This window comes from Haliotis rufescens, unplaced genomic scaffold (assembly GCF_023055435.1).
Source record: "Haliotis rufescens isolate VD_foot unplaced genomic scaffold, xgHalRufe1.0.p SCAF_63, whole genome shotgun sequence".
Lineage (NCBI taxonomy): Eukaryota > Metazoa > Mollusca > Gastropoda > Lepetellida > Haliotidae > Haliotis > Haliotis rufescens.
This window is the reverse complement of record NW_025964354.1, coordinates 1624080-1641241: the sequence shown is the minus strand read 5'-3', so window position 1 is coordinate 1641241 and position 17162 is coordinate 1624080. Positions and strand designations below refer to the sequence as shown.

The window sequence follows — 17162 nt, the reverse complement described above, 5'->3', positions numbered from 1 at the left end:
TAAGTGAATTTAATTATTTCTTTATATGCCCACGCTATAAAAAGGAACATAAAATCCTTAAAAGACTACTACTGTACATGGCCTAACCTTATAAAATAGATACCGTCAAAACAACAAACTCTCAACCATAATGAACGTATCTAATTTCTAAAAACACCTAAGTAAGAAACATAAAAATACATTTTCATATTGCTAAAATTTGTGGAATATTCTATTTGTAATCAATTACCACCGATGGCGGTCCTCAACGGGTGTGTTGGAAAGACCCGGACAATGTGATAGCGTTGGGGCATAAAGTGAGACCTGGTTGATTGTGTGCCACCATGCCAGACGTCACGAATGTCTTGGCATGCAGTGTATCACCATCCGCTCCTGATTATTTACAGACAACCGCGTTATGCTTGAATATATGCAAAAGCAGCATAGTGTCACTCACTCACATACTCACTCACTCACATATAGTCGTACCCAATGTCACTCACCCACTCACATATATGTCGTACGTGATAGCTACTGTACTGTCAAACTTCAGAATTTGCTGACATTGAAAACCAAAATAAAGTAGATTTTACTGAATTTATAAGAATGAGCATTATCAAAAAAACATGAACACAAGTACTTCAGGCGTATCAGTGTACTGTTGGAGTTGGTGACGCTGGTGACGACGGTCGTGATCAGTGAATTTCCTCTAAAGGGAAGCTCCGACAGATTCAGAAATAGCAGGTAATAAAGAAAGCATGTGTGTCTAATCGTTTGAGAAAAGTCATACAATAATTCATGTATAACCGTCGCTCACGCTCGGGAAGTACACGATTTTGTATTTATTTAGAACGACTACTTCACCAGTGCCACTACTCCAATCTACTATCTACACGCAGTGTCAGACAGGGATAACCTTGGGAGAGCCTGCTTCAGAAGAATGTCGAACTATGATTACGTGAAAGTGTTGACACTGTGACCAGGGTACATGCTGCTACTTCCTTCCTCGATCTGGAATGAAAACACGATTCTTCAAGTGCAGACTGAAAGCAGAGATACAGGGACAAAGGCATCTCCCAACCTCGTTTCCGATATTTGAGAACACTTGCCATGTCCCCGTCTCACTCAGCAACACCCACTTGGATCATGTATGAATAGGAATGATTGTGTCCCAGTGTAAATGTACGTTAGGGATGTTTATTCTCAAGTGTTCAAATGAGCGGATATAAGTATCATGTATGAATAGGAAGGATAGTGTCCCAGTGTAAATGTACGATAGGGGTGTTTATTCTCAAGTGTTCAAATGAGCGGATATGAGTATCATGTATGAATAGAAAGGATTGTGTCCCAGTATAAACGTACGATAGGGATGTTTATTCTCAAGTGTTCAAATGAGCGGATATGAGCATCATGAATGAATAGGAATGATTGTGTCCCAGTATAAATTACGATAGGGATGTTTATTCTCAAGTGTTCAAATGAGCGGATATGAGCATCATGTATGAATAGGAATGATTGTGTCCCAGTATAAATGTACGATAGGGATGTTTATTCTCAAGTGTTCAAATGAGCGGATATGAGGTCAATGTAATTTGGACATTGTCCTGCAGCTCAAAACCTAAATACATATACACATCTTCAGTTTACAAAATCCCTTAAATACAATTCATTTGATGACTGCCTTATAATATGCGTTATAAAATTATTAAGTGTATATTAATCTGCAGCAATATTGAATTTACCATTTAATAAACATGAATAATAAATCGCAGTGACATTTTTTCAAAGCCTCACCAATTTTGATGTTTGGAAGGTGCACTCTCCTTATCCTCATAGTTCTTGTAACTGAAAGGAAACAGGGAAGATAATATTCTACCAGAAACACTGAGCAGCTATCTTACCCATCACCAAATGACAAACGTTGCAAGTGTTAAACATTTCACAAACGTTTCGCTTTTTAATGACAGTTATGGGATCATATTTAAACGTGTTTAAACATTAGTCTCAATCACTAAATTAACTATGCATATTTCCTGATTCTAAAACAGAACTCACAACTGGGTATCTGTACACGATCTCCCTTGAACTCTTTTTCCTCTGCAATAAAACATGTGTTTATGGATTACAATTGTGTGATGTGACCATTACATCTTGGCTGTCTCACTATTAGGGGTGCACGGGCAGCTGGTAGAACAATGTTACAGATACAAATAGCGTTACGTGCTTTAACTGTCAACATAATATGAGAGCATTCAAAGTCAATTATTGTGATTTGAATCCTCTGATTGACCAAACAGAAGCAATTTGTTTCAGAATTCATGGTAAAACACTTTGTCAATCAGATTATCTGTTTTTACTTCAGCTTTAAAGGTCAAAGCTGAGTCAGAAACAAATTGTTTCCCATTGCACTTTATAAACTATGAAGGTACTATTAATACCTTTGTTCACGACTGTCCAATATTCAGAATCTTTGTCTTCTCTGACATCTTTGTGTTTGAGTATCTGTCGACAGACGTGGCCATCATACAGGATCCCTTGACAGTGGGATAACGTCACACACGATCGACCACATTGTAGCCTTGGGTCCATGATAGACATGGACATGTCTCTAGCACCCTTGTGTGTCAGTCTCAACGTGTGTACACGACCTCCGTGTGTGAGATCACAAAGGAATAACAGACCAATCACGTGCAGCCAGCTCGCGAGCCTCATGGTGTTGTCTGGAAAGCCAAGTAATTAAATGATTCAAAATGTGCCAATACATACGTGTGTTTGTTGTTTTTTTACGCAGCACAGGGTCATGTTACAGTTATATGAAGGCGGTATGTAAATAATCGCGTCTGATTCAAACAAGCCAGTGATTGACATCATGAATATCGACCCACGTATTTGGGATACGATGATATGCAATCAACCAAGTCACCAGGCCTGACTACCCGACCCATTTAGTCGCCTCTTACAACAGGCATTGGCTGCTCTTGGTATAAGTTCTGACGATAAGTTTGTATCGATGTTAGCAGTTGATATTCCAGATATCGATGAAACATATCGGTTAATCCATCACGGTATTTTGATCTGTCGTTACATCCCTCAGGTACATTCCAGCGCCGAATTCAAAACATAAGAAATATAAGAAAGCTACATGATAAAGAGAAGAGAAATAATAAAAAAACGATGAAACACTGTTATATCATGACGTCATTTCTGGAGTTTCGAACAAACGCCAGCAACGTGATGTCGTCGTAAATTGAACGGCGTTATTTTTGAAAGGCTAGTTGAGATAAACGCAATGGTCGAACGACCGCACCTAAAAGTGGGCGAGCTACGACATTCTGTAATGGGAGAAAAGGTACAGATAATGGCTGTCAATTGTTTTTGTGTTGAGAATATTCAGGGAATACCAACTTAACCCCTCTTTTCATGAAAAGCACTTGTATTTTGGATTGGATTGTATTTTGGGAGTCATCATTATTTAAATACGGGTAAACATTCTTAAAACATGTAAATGTTATTAACATCCTTCAAGAGGCTGTCAATAATGTTGATATCTCATATAAGAAATAAACGATGCTCCCCTCTTGGTTTATTCTCCCTGCTGAGTTATATTGTACGATAAACATCTGCCTCTCGTTTGTTTCTTAATAAAACCCCACAACTATTGTCATGGCGTGTCTACAATCAGCAGGACTTCACATTAATACAACAGTTACATCATATCATCACTAACATTTACATCCTTGTTGAAAACATACTGATATCGTGTTTTTATCATGTACATTAACATCGTATTTGGAAAACTATCCCAAAACTTATGGTTATTTTTATCAATTCACAACCTGTACCTACAACTCACCTGCTGATCAATTGTCTTCTGCAAACATATGAAAAATAACTACAAATGTTTTCCTAAGCTAGACAACCACGGATATGTAAAATATTTATGTTCCTCAGTGATATCCTGAATGTGATGGGAGTAAACAAGATATCCATTTCACGCCACGCTAAATGGACAAGGACAACAAACGACCGATGTACTGTATTTCTTGTCGAGTGTATCACTTACAGTTTGGATACATATATACAGCCCTGGTTAGCAACACACTTGTCCTCAAAACAATACAAAACCTTGAACCTAGTACCTGCAGCAGATGGTGTCGGGGAATTCGTTGTAGTAGTTGTAGCAATTGCGAAGCAGTATTAAGGAAGAGTAGCAGAATTATAATAAAGGACCAGGGTTCCGTTCAACAAAGCGATGTCAGCACTACGACTATCTTGAGCATATGTTAAAGTATAGGAATTACGATCATCTTAGCGCTGAGGTCGGTTTGTGGAACGGGGACCAGCTGTCGTAGGGGTAGTAGAAAGTGCTTTCAGTGTTGTATAATACGGAGAGTTTTGTAGACATATCTGCTGTATAAACGGCAACATGTAGAAACAACTCATGATCTTAGTCAACTTTTAGCAATATTCTAGCAATATCACGCGGGGGACACAAGAAATGTGCTTCACACATTGTTCCCATGTCGGGAATCGAACTCGGGTCTTCGGCGTGACGAGCGAACGCTGCAACCACTAGTCTACCCAACCGCCCGAATACTGCATTGATGATAAATCAGGGGCTAACATTTTAACGCGGAACAGCATGACCATCACATCAGGTGGATCTGAACAGGACATGTCAACATACGGCCTACAGAACAGGTCAACATACGGCCTACAGAACATTTCAGTGTAGGGCCTACAGACCATGTCAACATACGGCCTACAGAACATTTCAGTGTAGGGCCTACAGACGATGTCAACATACGGCCTACAGACGATGTCAACATACGGACTACAGGACATGTCAACATACGGCCTACAGAACATTTCAGTGTAGGGCCTACAGACGATGTCAACATACGGCCTACAGACGATGTCAACATACGGACTACAGGACATGTCAACATACGGCCTACAGAACATTTCAGTGTAGGGCCTACAGACGTTGTCAACATACGGCCTACAGACGATGTCAACATACGGACTACAGAACATGTCAACATACGGCCTACAGAACATTTCAGTGTAGGGCCTACAGGCGATGTCAACATACAGCCTACAGAACATTTCAGTGTAGGGCCTACAGACCATGTCAACATACGGTCTACAGAACATTTCAGTGTATGGCCTACAGAACATGTCAACATACGGCCTACAGAACATTTCAGTGTAGGGCCTACAGAACATTTCAGTGTAGGACCTACAGAACATGTCAACATACAGCCTACAGAACATTTCAGTGTATGGCCTACAGAACATGTCAACATACAGCCTACAGAACATGTCAACATACGGCCTACACAACATTTCAGTGTAGGGCCTACAGAACATGTCAACATACAGCCTACAGAACATGTCAACATACGGCCTACAGTACATTTCAGTGTAGGGCCTACAGACCATGTCAACATACGGCCTACAGAACATGTCAACATACAGCCTACAGACCATGTCAACATACAGCCTACATAACATTTCACTGTAGGGCCTACATAACATGTCAACATACGACTCAAACTTGTTTGATCAAAGAACTTGATATAAGTGGCATATCAAATATATAAGGCTTGTATGTTAACTGAGGAAAAGTCTGCCAAAACCTCGCCTCATTATCATCAACTTTAGAATTGAAGACTCGTCCAGTCTTTTGTATTGGGTTCAAACGCTCCCCAAATATCCGTACAAAGAGTGAGTGTGTTTAGTTTAACACAACTTTGAACAGTATTCCAGTTGTATCACTGCTTGTCAGCTTTATGTGGGAGGAAACTCAAAAGTGATGCAGGTCTGGGATGAGGACCACGACCACGGATACGGTGCTGACAAACCTAGCTACATAATCGGGGCGAACCGGGATACAAATCCCCAATCATAGGTTACTTGCGTGCCCATGGATCAAAACTCTGCATATTGAATTGCCGGGCCTTTGATGACTCGGCTGCCTGTGCCCCCATCTTTCAATTTGTGTTTCAGAATACTGCTGGTACTGAAGTAAACATCATCAGCTTACTTGAGAAAGAAACATTTTGCGACAAATACATTGAAGCAAACAATATACATGGTATCTACTGCCAGCTGGCTACTTAAGGAATAGTTGTAATGAAGACAGGAATATGTATACCAAAGTTCATATGACTTTATTACTAATACATATGTGGGAATATAAATATTGAGTGGGTAGGTTTAACGCCGCTTCATATATTAATCCTAAATTGGCAAGGCTGGTGACGCTAAAACCTAGCTTAACACATTTCCGTGACTCGAATTCTGCTTTTGTTCGTGATGAGCCAACATTTTAATCACAAGATTACCTTACAACTGCAGCAACAATAACACGGTTACTACTATGAATATAGTATGTGAAGTTCAGACAGCAGGGATTGGTGCAACATCAGATTAATGTGTGGTGCTGATGGCGATGTTATAAGGCGTTAAAGTTGTCACATTGTCAAAGTTGTCACATTGACGAACGTGTAGTTACTGGAACCATATTCATTCACAGCATTTAGCCGAATGTCGTACATTGTTGCCGGTTTTAGACCATCCAGCTTCAGTTGAAGGGCGTAGTCCTCCCTCGGCATGGATGGGTGGGTGATCCATTGACCGTCAGGTTGTCTGTATTCTATGTTGAAACGTTGTTCATAGAAGCCGTTGAAGCCTTTGTCCCATGTGATGATAATGGAACGCGAGTCCACGGTGGCGGCTTGCAGATTCGTTGGTGCATCTGGCTTACCTGTATTGAACACAAGTAACGACATAAAATATCACAACATCTAAAACCTCAGCTCAACAACACACCTGACTGTTCTCAGAGGTCACATAAACTAAATTTGCATCCATCATTCAAAAATCCAGTAACAAAATCCTGAAGCTTTTTCATTCATAATCCTTTGTGCACCACGAATGAAACTTGATATCCCTAACACTGACTCCCAACCCAACCACAACACCCACGCACGCACGTACTCACGCACACACAGACACAGACAGACAGAGCTTAATAATGATATTGCTGTATGGGGCAATGTGGTCAACATCAAAATCGGATGAGGAATATGACTCAACGTGTTGTACAGCGTAAATCACCGAATTGCCTTTGGTCCACACTGTCTGCAGAGAATCAGCCACATACTACAAAGATATACTTAGAGTGTTCAGGACTCCGGTTCACGAAGCAGTCTTAGCGTTACGTTCATAGTAAGTCTATTTATACTATGGGATTTACGACTTCTCAATTGACACACAGTAATGTAACGGAAACACTGTTCAAAGCGGCGTTTATCACAACCAACTCATTTGTCGCTTTAACATTTACCGTAGATAATAAGTTGAATGTCTTTGATCATGATGTTGCCACCGACTGTACATCTACAGGTGTATGTCCCTCGCTCGCCACTGGTCAACTGGTCAAGCTGAAGGCGGGTTGCATCGGGAAGTTTTAACGTGTAGACCCTGCACACAGGAGATGGAGCAAAGAGATTTAATCATACACAGTGTAAGTGTTCTTATTGATAGTGTATGGTAAATGTTCAGGACTGGCGTGGTCTTCCCTTCATAACCGTCATGAAAGCCGTACCTGTTGCGTTTTGAATCGTTTCTGATGTAAGATCCAATGATATCGTCATTTTTGTCCAGCCATTCGAACTTGGCCTCTTGCAGTTCGTCGCCTGAAAGTCCATCGACTTTGCAATACATAGATGCTGAAGTGTCCTTCTGTCGCCTTATCCTATCTTCTGATGGAGTAATAACGATTTTAGGGGGAACTGAAATAAAGCAACACTCAAGTTAAGTCAGACAAAACAAACAGCGAAACTGAAATTGAGAACGGATTGGCATGTCTTAGTTGGCAATATCACACATAGTCAACAACAGCTTCCATCATCTCTATCATTCTGCTTGTTGACTCTGTGTTGATTAGTCATCCACTGCCTTCGATTTATTACAATCAGCTCTCTTCGACCATCAATCAATTTACTGTATACACTTTATGTTAATAAGTATATATACCTATGTTGTTTAGTACTATCCATCACATGCTTGATAAAGGTGTTAGGATCTACACCGAAACGTCGCACTTATTGTAATGAAGAAGTTGTTCATCTATAGAACTCGTCTTACTTAAGTCAAGAGTTGTGTCTCTTAGGCGTATTAGAAATCTAAGAAGATGGGTTCGAATCCAAATTCATCCTGATAATGTTTCCAGGTTTGTCAGCACCATACACGTTCTCGTGAGTTTCACGAAAGTGGCCAAATACTACTACACTACTAGATGGTACACACTACCGACCAGTGGTCAGAAAATCAACTAGGTCAGAAATGAAATGTTTTCATTCCATCAAATATTCTCCATTGTCTGTCAAGCTACAACTATGAGATAACCACATTCGTCTGTAAATCACGAAATAAGAGAGACTTCCTAAAATATTTACCGTACAATTTGAGTTGTATTTCTCTGCGGACGGTATTTCCGTCTATTGTGGCAAGACATGTATATGTACTCTTGTCACCTTTCCTCAGTTTGTCAAAGAACAGCGTGCTGCCCAAGAAGGTCTTCTGTGTGAAGTATCTGCAGACAAAGAAAGAAAGTTGGTGACAAAATTCGTTCTCACGCCATTTCAAGTACATCACGTCAGTTAAATGTGGGTTGAAATTAAGAGTTAGTGATGAGGATGTACTGTTCATGTTGATCAGCGAAAGAGGGCCAGGCAGACAGACATGACTGAATTCGAGAGAGAGTGAGTGAGAGAGAGAGCTACCGAGAGAAAGCGTGAGAGAGAGAGAGAGAGTGATAGAGAGAGAGAGATTGAGAGAGAGAGCTACCGAGAGAAAGCGTGAGAGAGAGACAGAGACAGAGATTAAGAGAATAAATGAATAATTCCACATAGTTGATAATCACCTTCTTGGACACATTTTATAAGTGAGAATATTGCATGATATTCACAATACGTTTAATGGATGTTAAATTATATTTTGATACCAGTACCAAAGTTTGTACTATTGATCTTATATTTTTCGCTCCATAAAATGACGATGTGGATAGACAATTGCATATTCCAAGAGCAAAATGTTTATGCACACTCCTTGAACTTTAAGCAGGAAACACCATTCACAAGTATAACGAAACCTAGTATTTCCGTCCCAAGTTAATCCAGGTGAGTCTCAGACATGGGCATTATGTTAATAATAGTCTTTGAGGAAGTGCCCCTTGCGCCTATTTAAGACTTACATATGCCCTTGATCATATCACAGTTTATAAATGAAAAAAAGGGAAGTTGTCCGTCATTTGAACCATCTGATACAAGCTTCATGACCACTCTGAATGTATATATTCATGAACCTAAAACTTATTACCCTATTTGGTGTATATATGTCATGCATGTTGATTTTGGTTTATAATTGGCTGCCAGACCCTTCATTGAAGTAATCCTTCTCGACTGTCTCCCTCACACGTACGCACAATGTTGAGGTTTAATGTGTAACTGCGGTTTAGCGCCGCTTTTACCAGCACTTCGGTTGTTAAACAGCGTGTCCGTTTGATGTGGGACGAAAGTCCGAAGTGATGCACGTACTAGACGTTAAGAAAGCCACGAGCACGAACATAGTATTATAGTGTTGACAAACAAAGAATCACAATCTGGGTAGTTCTAGGATATGATTCATAGGATTCTGGTCTGTCTTAGGGGAGCATCGCATTGTACGTCTTACATATGACCAGCTGGGCCCTGATATCAGTATGTATGCATAAATAGAACTATTATTTTAATACGATATACTTTTTACTAATATTGTGACGTCATCAGTCACATGTATCCCTGTAGATTGAGTATTCATACATTGTGCAAAGTGTGGAAAGGATATATTTAGATCAACCATTATTTTCTATCTTTGGATTTCTATTAGGAAGCTAGTTTACATTGATTTGTGTATAAAGAATATTACATATATACAGTTTTAAAACTCGGGCTATAGGCCACCAGTAACCAAGGCTAGGCAACCTCACTGGGGATCATTGGGACTTACAGTACCCCTGCTTCCTGCATGATACCCCAACAGGATTTACGTCATCACTTTAGCTACTGACGGTTGTGAACAATACTAGCCCATATAAAAAGTACTCAGCAATGAGTTGACTTAGAAACACTGGTTGATGATTGTTACATCGTTTATGCTAGGATCACGTGTCACACAGGGGGACAATAATTTTACGATACTTTAACCCCCTGGACACAGCCTTCAATAAAGTCAGTAGATAATAGCATCACGCCAAGTTAAAAAGCAAACATTTAATTATTCACATACATATTTAAAATTTATTATACAGACCAATTTCTTTCAAATAGCTAATAATAAGATGCCCGCTGACACGGGAAAAGAGATCTTTCAGATTTACGCTTTGATAATGTGATCCCTTGTTTGACGTAACAACCGACGATTGAAATGACATGTCATATGATTCTTCTCCATTTTCTTTAACAAGATAACAAAGGGAAATATACTGGACAACCCACTGAACCTGCGGAAGGTTCCATCAGTCACTCCCAGACGCATACTTGATAATTCCTCGCCTGTAATTATGGTCTTAAATAACCTAAATAGCCATATGTAGTCGGTACTTATTTGAGACAAATGGAAATGTCAGAATTAAGAAATAGAATAGAGATATTGTGAATTTGAAGGCCTCCTGAAAAACAATAATAGTGGAATCATTAAGAGGTAGACATTTTCATATTTTGGAGAAGGTGGGCGTGAAAAGAAAATATGTTGACGGAAAGGATGAGATAAAATGTTCCACCTGTTGGCTGGAGGATAATCTGGGTCATAACGTGATATGGAATAGCCGTTTGGGTACAGCCAGTCTACAGTTACATCTCTGCCGCCTGACGGTTCGGTGACTTGGCAATACAACGCTAGACCTGTGTCCCTTTCCCGCCTTATAACGGTCTGTTGTGGAAGTATGACAACCTCTGAAACAATAGGAAGAATACTTAGACCAAACACGATGGATTCCAGACCAACTAAAATGAGTGTATGGATTGGTAGATTGACAAATAGGAAAACAATTGTGAACAAACATTACGATTTCAACATGGCGGAAAAAAATAATCTTGTAGGTATAAAATAGTGCTTATTAATCATATATGTACCATAGTGCATAAGGGTGTTTATAATTTTACTGCCATGCCTATAGTATTGTATGCATCTCAAAGTAACCTTTTGTGAAGTACTACTTTCAAGAGAGACCTGTTGAGAGGTTTACATTTTAATTGAAAGACCTGCTTGGATCTATAACACTTGGATTTATATTTATAGCCTAGTATTGTGCATCTAACGTTGGTATTCGACTAGTTACAAATCACATATTTCATAATCGAACCTGCAACCTCACAGATCATGTTTAGTTTTGTAATCCACTGTTACCCACTGAGCCACCGGGGCTAGTGGTCAGCTTCGGTTCTCGGACTGTTCCCTCGCAGTGTATTATAGTTATGGTGTCTTTAGTTGCCTGATGCGGTGTCATATTAGGTTAGCGGAAATACTGTACGAGGCGTCAAATATCGAATTTATTATGCTTTACATTTTCTGATAACTATATAGAACATTTTGCCTTACATCAGAGATTTCCTCATCGGTACTACTAGCAAAGCATTTGACGGTCATTGCTGATGTCAAAGGGAGACCACTCTTCAAACCTTGTTGAAAATTTAAACTAGAATCTTTCTCAATAAAGTCCAGAATGTGATCTTAAAAACCAGAAAAAATGTCCTTGCATATGACAAGAGGGTATAATATTGCATGTAACAGTAGTCTAAAAATCTGTATGTACCAGTAGTGTATAACGTCGTTTGTATCAGTAGTGTATAATGGTGTATATATCAGAAGCGTATACTGGTGTATGTATCAGTAGTGTTTAATGTTGTATGTACCAGTAGTGTATAATGGTGTATGTATCAGTAGTATTTAATGTTGTATGTACCAGTAGTGTACAATGGTGTATGTAACAGTAGTGTATAATGCTGTATGTGCTAGTAGTGTATAATGGTGTAGGTACCAGTGGTGTATAATGTTGTATGCACCAGTGGTGTATAATGTTGTATGTACTAGTTGTGTATAATGGTGTAGGTACCAGTAGTGTATAATGTTGTATGTACTAGTAGTGTATAATGTTGTATGTACTAGTAGTGTATAATGTTGTATGTACTAGTAGTGTATAATGGTGTAGGTACCAGTAATGTATAATGTTGTATGTACTTGTAGTGTATAATGTTGTCTGTACTAGTAGTGTATAATGGTGTATGTATTAGTAGTGTATACTGTTGTATGTACTAGTAGTGTATACTGTTTTATTACCCACGTGGTGAATATACAGGTGGTAAGATACTAAATCCGTACGTCACACGTGTGTCGTACAAGGTTGACCTTGTTTTATTCGTTTTGATTGGATAACCTTGACCTCTGTCACACCGGGACTACTTTTTTCATTCGTAAAAAATCGCGAGACGTCATTCATTTTGCGATAACAAGGCAGAACTGAAGAAATATGAGAACGAGAGATATTTACAAACACTTTATTAAACCAAACAAGAAAGTCACACGCAATTCGCTCGGTCGCTCGGTCAGATACCATAGAAAGTCCACTCGTTTCGTAAAAATGGTATCTAACGAGAATGAGTGTAGTATTCTCTATGTATGTACTAGTAGTGTATACAGTTGTATGTACTAGTAGTGTATACTGTTGTATGTACTAGTAGTGTATAATGTTGTATGTACCAGTAGTGTACAATGTTGTATGTACTAGTAGTGTATAATGTTGTATGTACTAGTAGTGTATACTGTTGTATGTACTAGTAGTGTATAATGTTGTATCTACCAGTAGTGTACAAGGTTGTATGTACTAGTAGTGTATAATGTTGTATGTACTAGTAGTGTATAATGTTGTATCTACCAGTAGTGTATAATGCTGTATCTACTAGTGGTGTATAATAGTGTAACTGGCAGTAGTGTATAAATTCCTATTTATCAGTAGTGTATAATGGTATATGTTAACATAAGTGGTAATCCCAGAAACCTGAATTCAAGCTCCAATTCTACAAACATACTCCAGGGAATACATTCATAAAAGTCCTTGAGGGTTTGAAAGTGGTCGACATCTGACAAGTCAGTTAGACACTCACCATAAACATTGAGATGAAAAGACTTAAGTATTGTGTCACCACCAACTTTTCCTCTGCATGTATATGTTCCGTGGTCTTCAAGCTTCACTTGATTAAACTTCAGCTGGCGTCGTCGACCAAGTTTCCTTGTGTAGACCCTGCAAGGTGTCAAAAGAAGACTCGTAGAATATATTCACGCAGAAGATCATAACGTGATTTGTAGGTATCTGATACCCGTATATATAATTTAAAACCCAATACGTGTCTGCAACTTGCATGGGAACATGTGAAGAAAAAACTCGTTTCAGGTTTCACTCGCGGGGTGTTCGGCACTTTAGTGAGTGAGTGAGTATGGTTTTACGCCGCTTTTAGCAATATTCCAGCACTATCACGGCAGGGGACACCAGAAATGGGCTTGGCACATTGTACCCATGTCGGGAATCGAACCCGGGTCTTCGGCGTGACGAGCGAACGCTTTAACCACTAAGCTTCCCGACCGCCCCGTTCGGCACTTTAAGTGATGAACGTGCGTGAACATCCCTGGATCTTCTGTATCGTGGTGTACGATCCCATTCATCTTCGAACCTTGCAATGTTTAGTTTTATACGTACACAGCTATTGTGGCATTGTGGCTTATTGTGGCATCTCAATGTTCGTTGCAGCTCAGTAGATGTGACGTCACAGCGAGAATAATGTAGCGCTAAAGCACGATCTCTAAAACTGATTAATAATGTTCTTCAAATATAATCATTTAGTGATGCGTCCATCACATCAGCTGCGTCAGTGATTATTGTGACTTGAAAACCCGAGTGATCGATCATTTACCAAAGTCGTGCCAGAAAAGTCCATAACATTCGAAAACACATAACTTTATTTCGCATTGTAAAATACAAAGTTATGCGAAATAATCGAAGCACTCTCTTTCATAGACGTCAGACGTCAAGCTGAATAGGAAGAAGAAGTTTATTTGTGAATAAAGGTACATATACATATACCGGGATGTGGTACGGCGTGAACCACTTCTCTGGCCGCCGGGTCTCGCTGACTGTTCGTATCAACAGTCGAGCTGCTTAATAATTGATCAAAACGGATGGTAAGTTAAAATGATCTGATTGTTATTTCATTTCGACCTTCATATTAGCTTTTGATCTTTTATGTATTTGTTATTTGTGTCATCTATTTCCTGAGATGAAAAAGAAACGAATTGTAAAACAGCAAGGATCCGAGAAAGAATATGAATCCCCAGCGACCTGCGCTTGTCTTAAGAGGCGACTAAATGGATCGGAAGGTCAGGCATGCTGACTTGATGGTATGTCATCGTACCCCAAATGTATGCCTCAATGCTCATGATGACTGTAAATGTATTGTCTGGATCAGCCTTTTTTTACAGACCGTCATCACATATCTGCTATACTGCTGAGTGCGGTGCAAAACAAAAACAAACAAAACACGAAATACATTCTGAATATCAAGCTCAAAAAATGACGGATGCATATCTTTGATTTGTGGACTGGAACATGATTGGCACGTTATACAATAATACAATGCTAGTATTAATAACGTATGTTCGACAAAATGATTGATGGACGAAATCATACTTAAAGTACTGTAAGGTAGTAATACTTGGGTAAATAATTGCAATGTAAGGCATGTTTTACAAACGTTACAATTTTACAAATACTTGTGATGTAACTTATATATGTAGTGGTTACATACCAGCAAAGGCTTGTGAAATAAGTTAGTTATATAAAGGGGCTATGATTGTGAATCATTCGACTACAATAATCACCTGCCGCTTTTGGGGTCATTTTCACTGAAAGGTCCAATGGATTTGTTGTTGTTGTCAAGCCATTCTAAGTTGGCAACTTGATCGTCTGAGAGTCCCAGCGCCTCACAAGTGAGGATCTGTTCACCTGTGTCTTGGACTCGCGTTATATCTCCAGATGTGGAGATGACAATATCTGGGGTTTCTGAAATAGATTTCAATCATGACGTACTCTGGCAACTTTGTATGAGCGTGATAGAGTTCTATTCGCTGGAGATAAAAAAAAAAAAACAACCACGGCTTCAACAAGGAAAAGTCATTGATGTTTCTGTTGTAGAAAAGACAGGCATTTCACAGTTATGGTGTAGGTAATAATAATAATAATAATAATAATAATAATAATAATAATAATAATAATAAATATAAATATAATAATGATGAGGATGATGATGATGATGAAAATAATAATAACAGGTTGGAATACAGTAGTTTGGTAATAACATAGGGAATAAAGCAACGATTATGACAAGGGATTAGAACGATATGATATACATACCATAGTTTTAAATAAAAGCGAGAAAAAGTTCATTGCAAGATTCCGACTTTATCATGAACATGTGTTTAAGAATCAAATAGTGATGATAGCAGGGTTAAGCGAAAAGGTGGGTGTATCCTGCACCCGTCAAAAACACATACAAAGGCAAGGCAATTGTTCCCCAGAAAAAAAACCCAAAAACACGGGAACATATGGTACAATTAAAAACAACAGCTTTTGAAACAGTCGTATTACTTTGAAACCTGTGTGGAAAGAGCATGGACGATTGTCCTCAAACGTTGTGCAATGTACACGTCATAGGTTATGGCTGCTGGAATACGGCTCGACATGGAGGGAAAGTTGTCTGCTGGGAAAGTGAAGTCATCGCTCTTGTCATACAGTCTTGTGAATATGTATGCATAGTTATCAATATGAAACAGACGGGGGTGTTTCACTGGTCTCTTCAATGTCAAGTTCAGGCGGGTACATCAGTTGGAGGTAGCTGGCAAAGCTATATCATAGTAATACCATATGATAGAAAGCAATATATCCTGAGTGAGTGAGTGAGTGAGTGAGTGAGTGAGTGAGTGAGTGAGTGAGTGAGTGAGGTTTAAAGATATTAACCTATAAGGACAAAAGTTATTTCATGTGCGAGTCTCTTACCATTGAAATAGAGCTGTCTTGATTTATTCATAGTCGTATCCCAGACCTTTCCTCTACACGTATATGTGCCTGCGTCTTCATCTCTCCAATTTTTGAAGAATAATATTAAGCTTCGCCCTGAATAGGATGTGTGGATGCTACAAGCAAAGGAAAAGATAATGAAGATTCGGAAACATTGGAGCCACATTCCTGCAAAGTGGTAAACATATCATTCTTACTCAAGTGGGTACCAGTGCTATATTCATTTTGGTCCCGACTCGGTTATTTATAGGTCACAGTCATGTAGATGAACTACTGATTAGTTCGACTTAACCATCAGATTAAAAAAAACCCCAAACAACAGAATATTCTGTACCGTTTGTCCCAGTCGCGTCCAATAACATTGTTGTTCCTGTCCAGCCATTCTAACTTGGCATCAATACCGTCTGGCAGTCCAGGAACTTCGCATTGCATTGGAAACGAAACGTGGTACGCCATTAATTCATCCATTGGTGGACCAATAACGAGTTCTTGGGCACCTGAAAAAGTCACATGAATATCAAGCAATGAAAGTGATGTGTCTGTTTTCTAAACTCAGGATGAGTGACCTCACGCCCGGTGCTCATTCCTGGCCACATCCAGAACCATCTCAGATCTCAACCCGGTCATGAACTCTGGATGCATCCCTGACCTCACTGCATCCCTGACCTCATCCAGGACCTCATCCTGTACCTCATCCAGGACTTCACCACATCCCTGAACTCATCCTGTACCTCATCCATGACCTCACCGCATCCCTGACCTCATCCAGGACCTCATCCTGTACCTCATCCAGGACCTCACCACATCCCTGACCTCACCGCATCCCTTACCTCATCCTGTACCTCATCCAGGACCTCATCACATCCCCGACCTCATCCCTGACTTCATCCCTGACCTCAGTCTGACCTCATCCAGGACTTCACCACATCCCTGACCTCATCCCTGACCGCATCCCTGACCTCACCGCATCCCTGACCTCATCCCTGACCTCACCACATCCCTGACCTCA

The 17162-nt window shown here is 39.6% G+C and overlaps 1 protein-coding gene across 1 annotated transcript in view; it reads right to left on the bottom strand.

The window, feature by feature from the left end:
• Window positions 1-6139: 6139 nt before the first annotated feature.
• Window positions 6140-17162, bottom strand: part of LOC125375938 (hemicentin-1-like) — a 51108-nt gene continuing 40085 nt past the window's right edge. Inside the window, exons 3-11 of the mRNA XM_048386996.1 lie at window positions 16488-16650; window positions 16133-16269; window positions 14959-15139; window positions 13191-13327; window positions 10811-10982; window positions 8448-8584; window positions 7595-7781; window positions 7334-7470; window positions 6140-6751 (exon numbers count right to left, since the gene is read on the bottom strand). Of these exons, the coding sequence (XP_048242953.1) occupies window positions 6459-6751; window positions 7334-7470; window positions 7595-7781; window positions 8448-8584; window positions 10811-10982; window positions 13191-13327; window positions 14959-15139; window positions 16133-16269; window positions 16488-16650 (1544 nt within the window). The 3' untranslated portion in view covers window positions 6140-6458. The remainder of the gene's footprint in view (window positions 6752-7333; window positions 7471-7594; window positions 7782-8447; window positions 8585-10810; window positions 10983-13190; window positions 13328-14958; window positions 15140-16132; window positions 16270-16487; window positions 16651-17162) is intronic.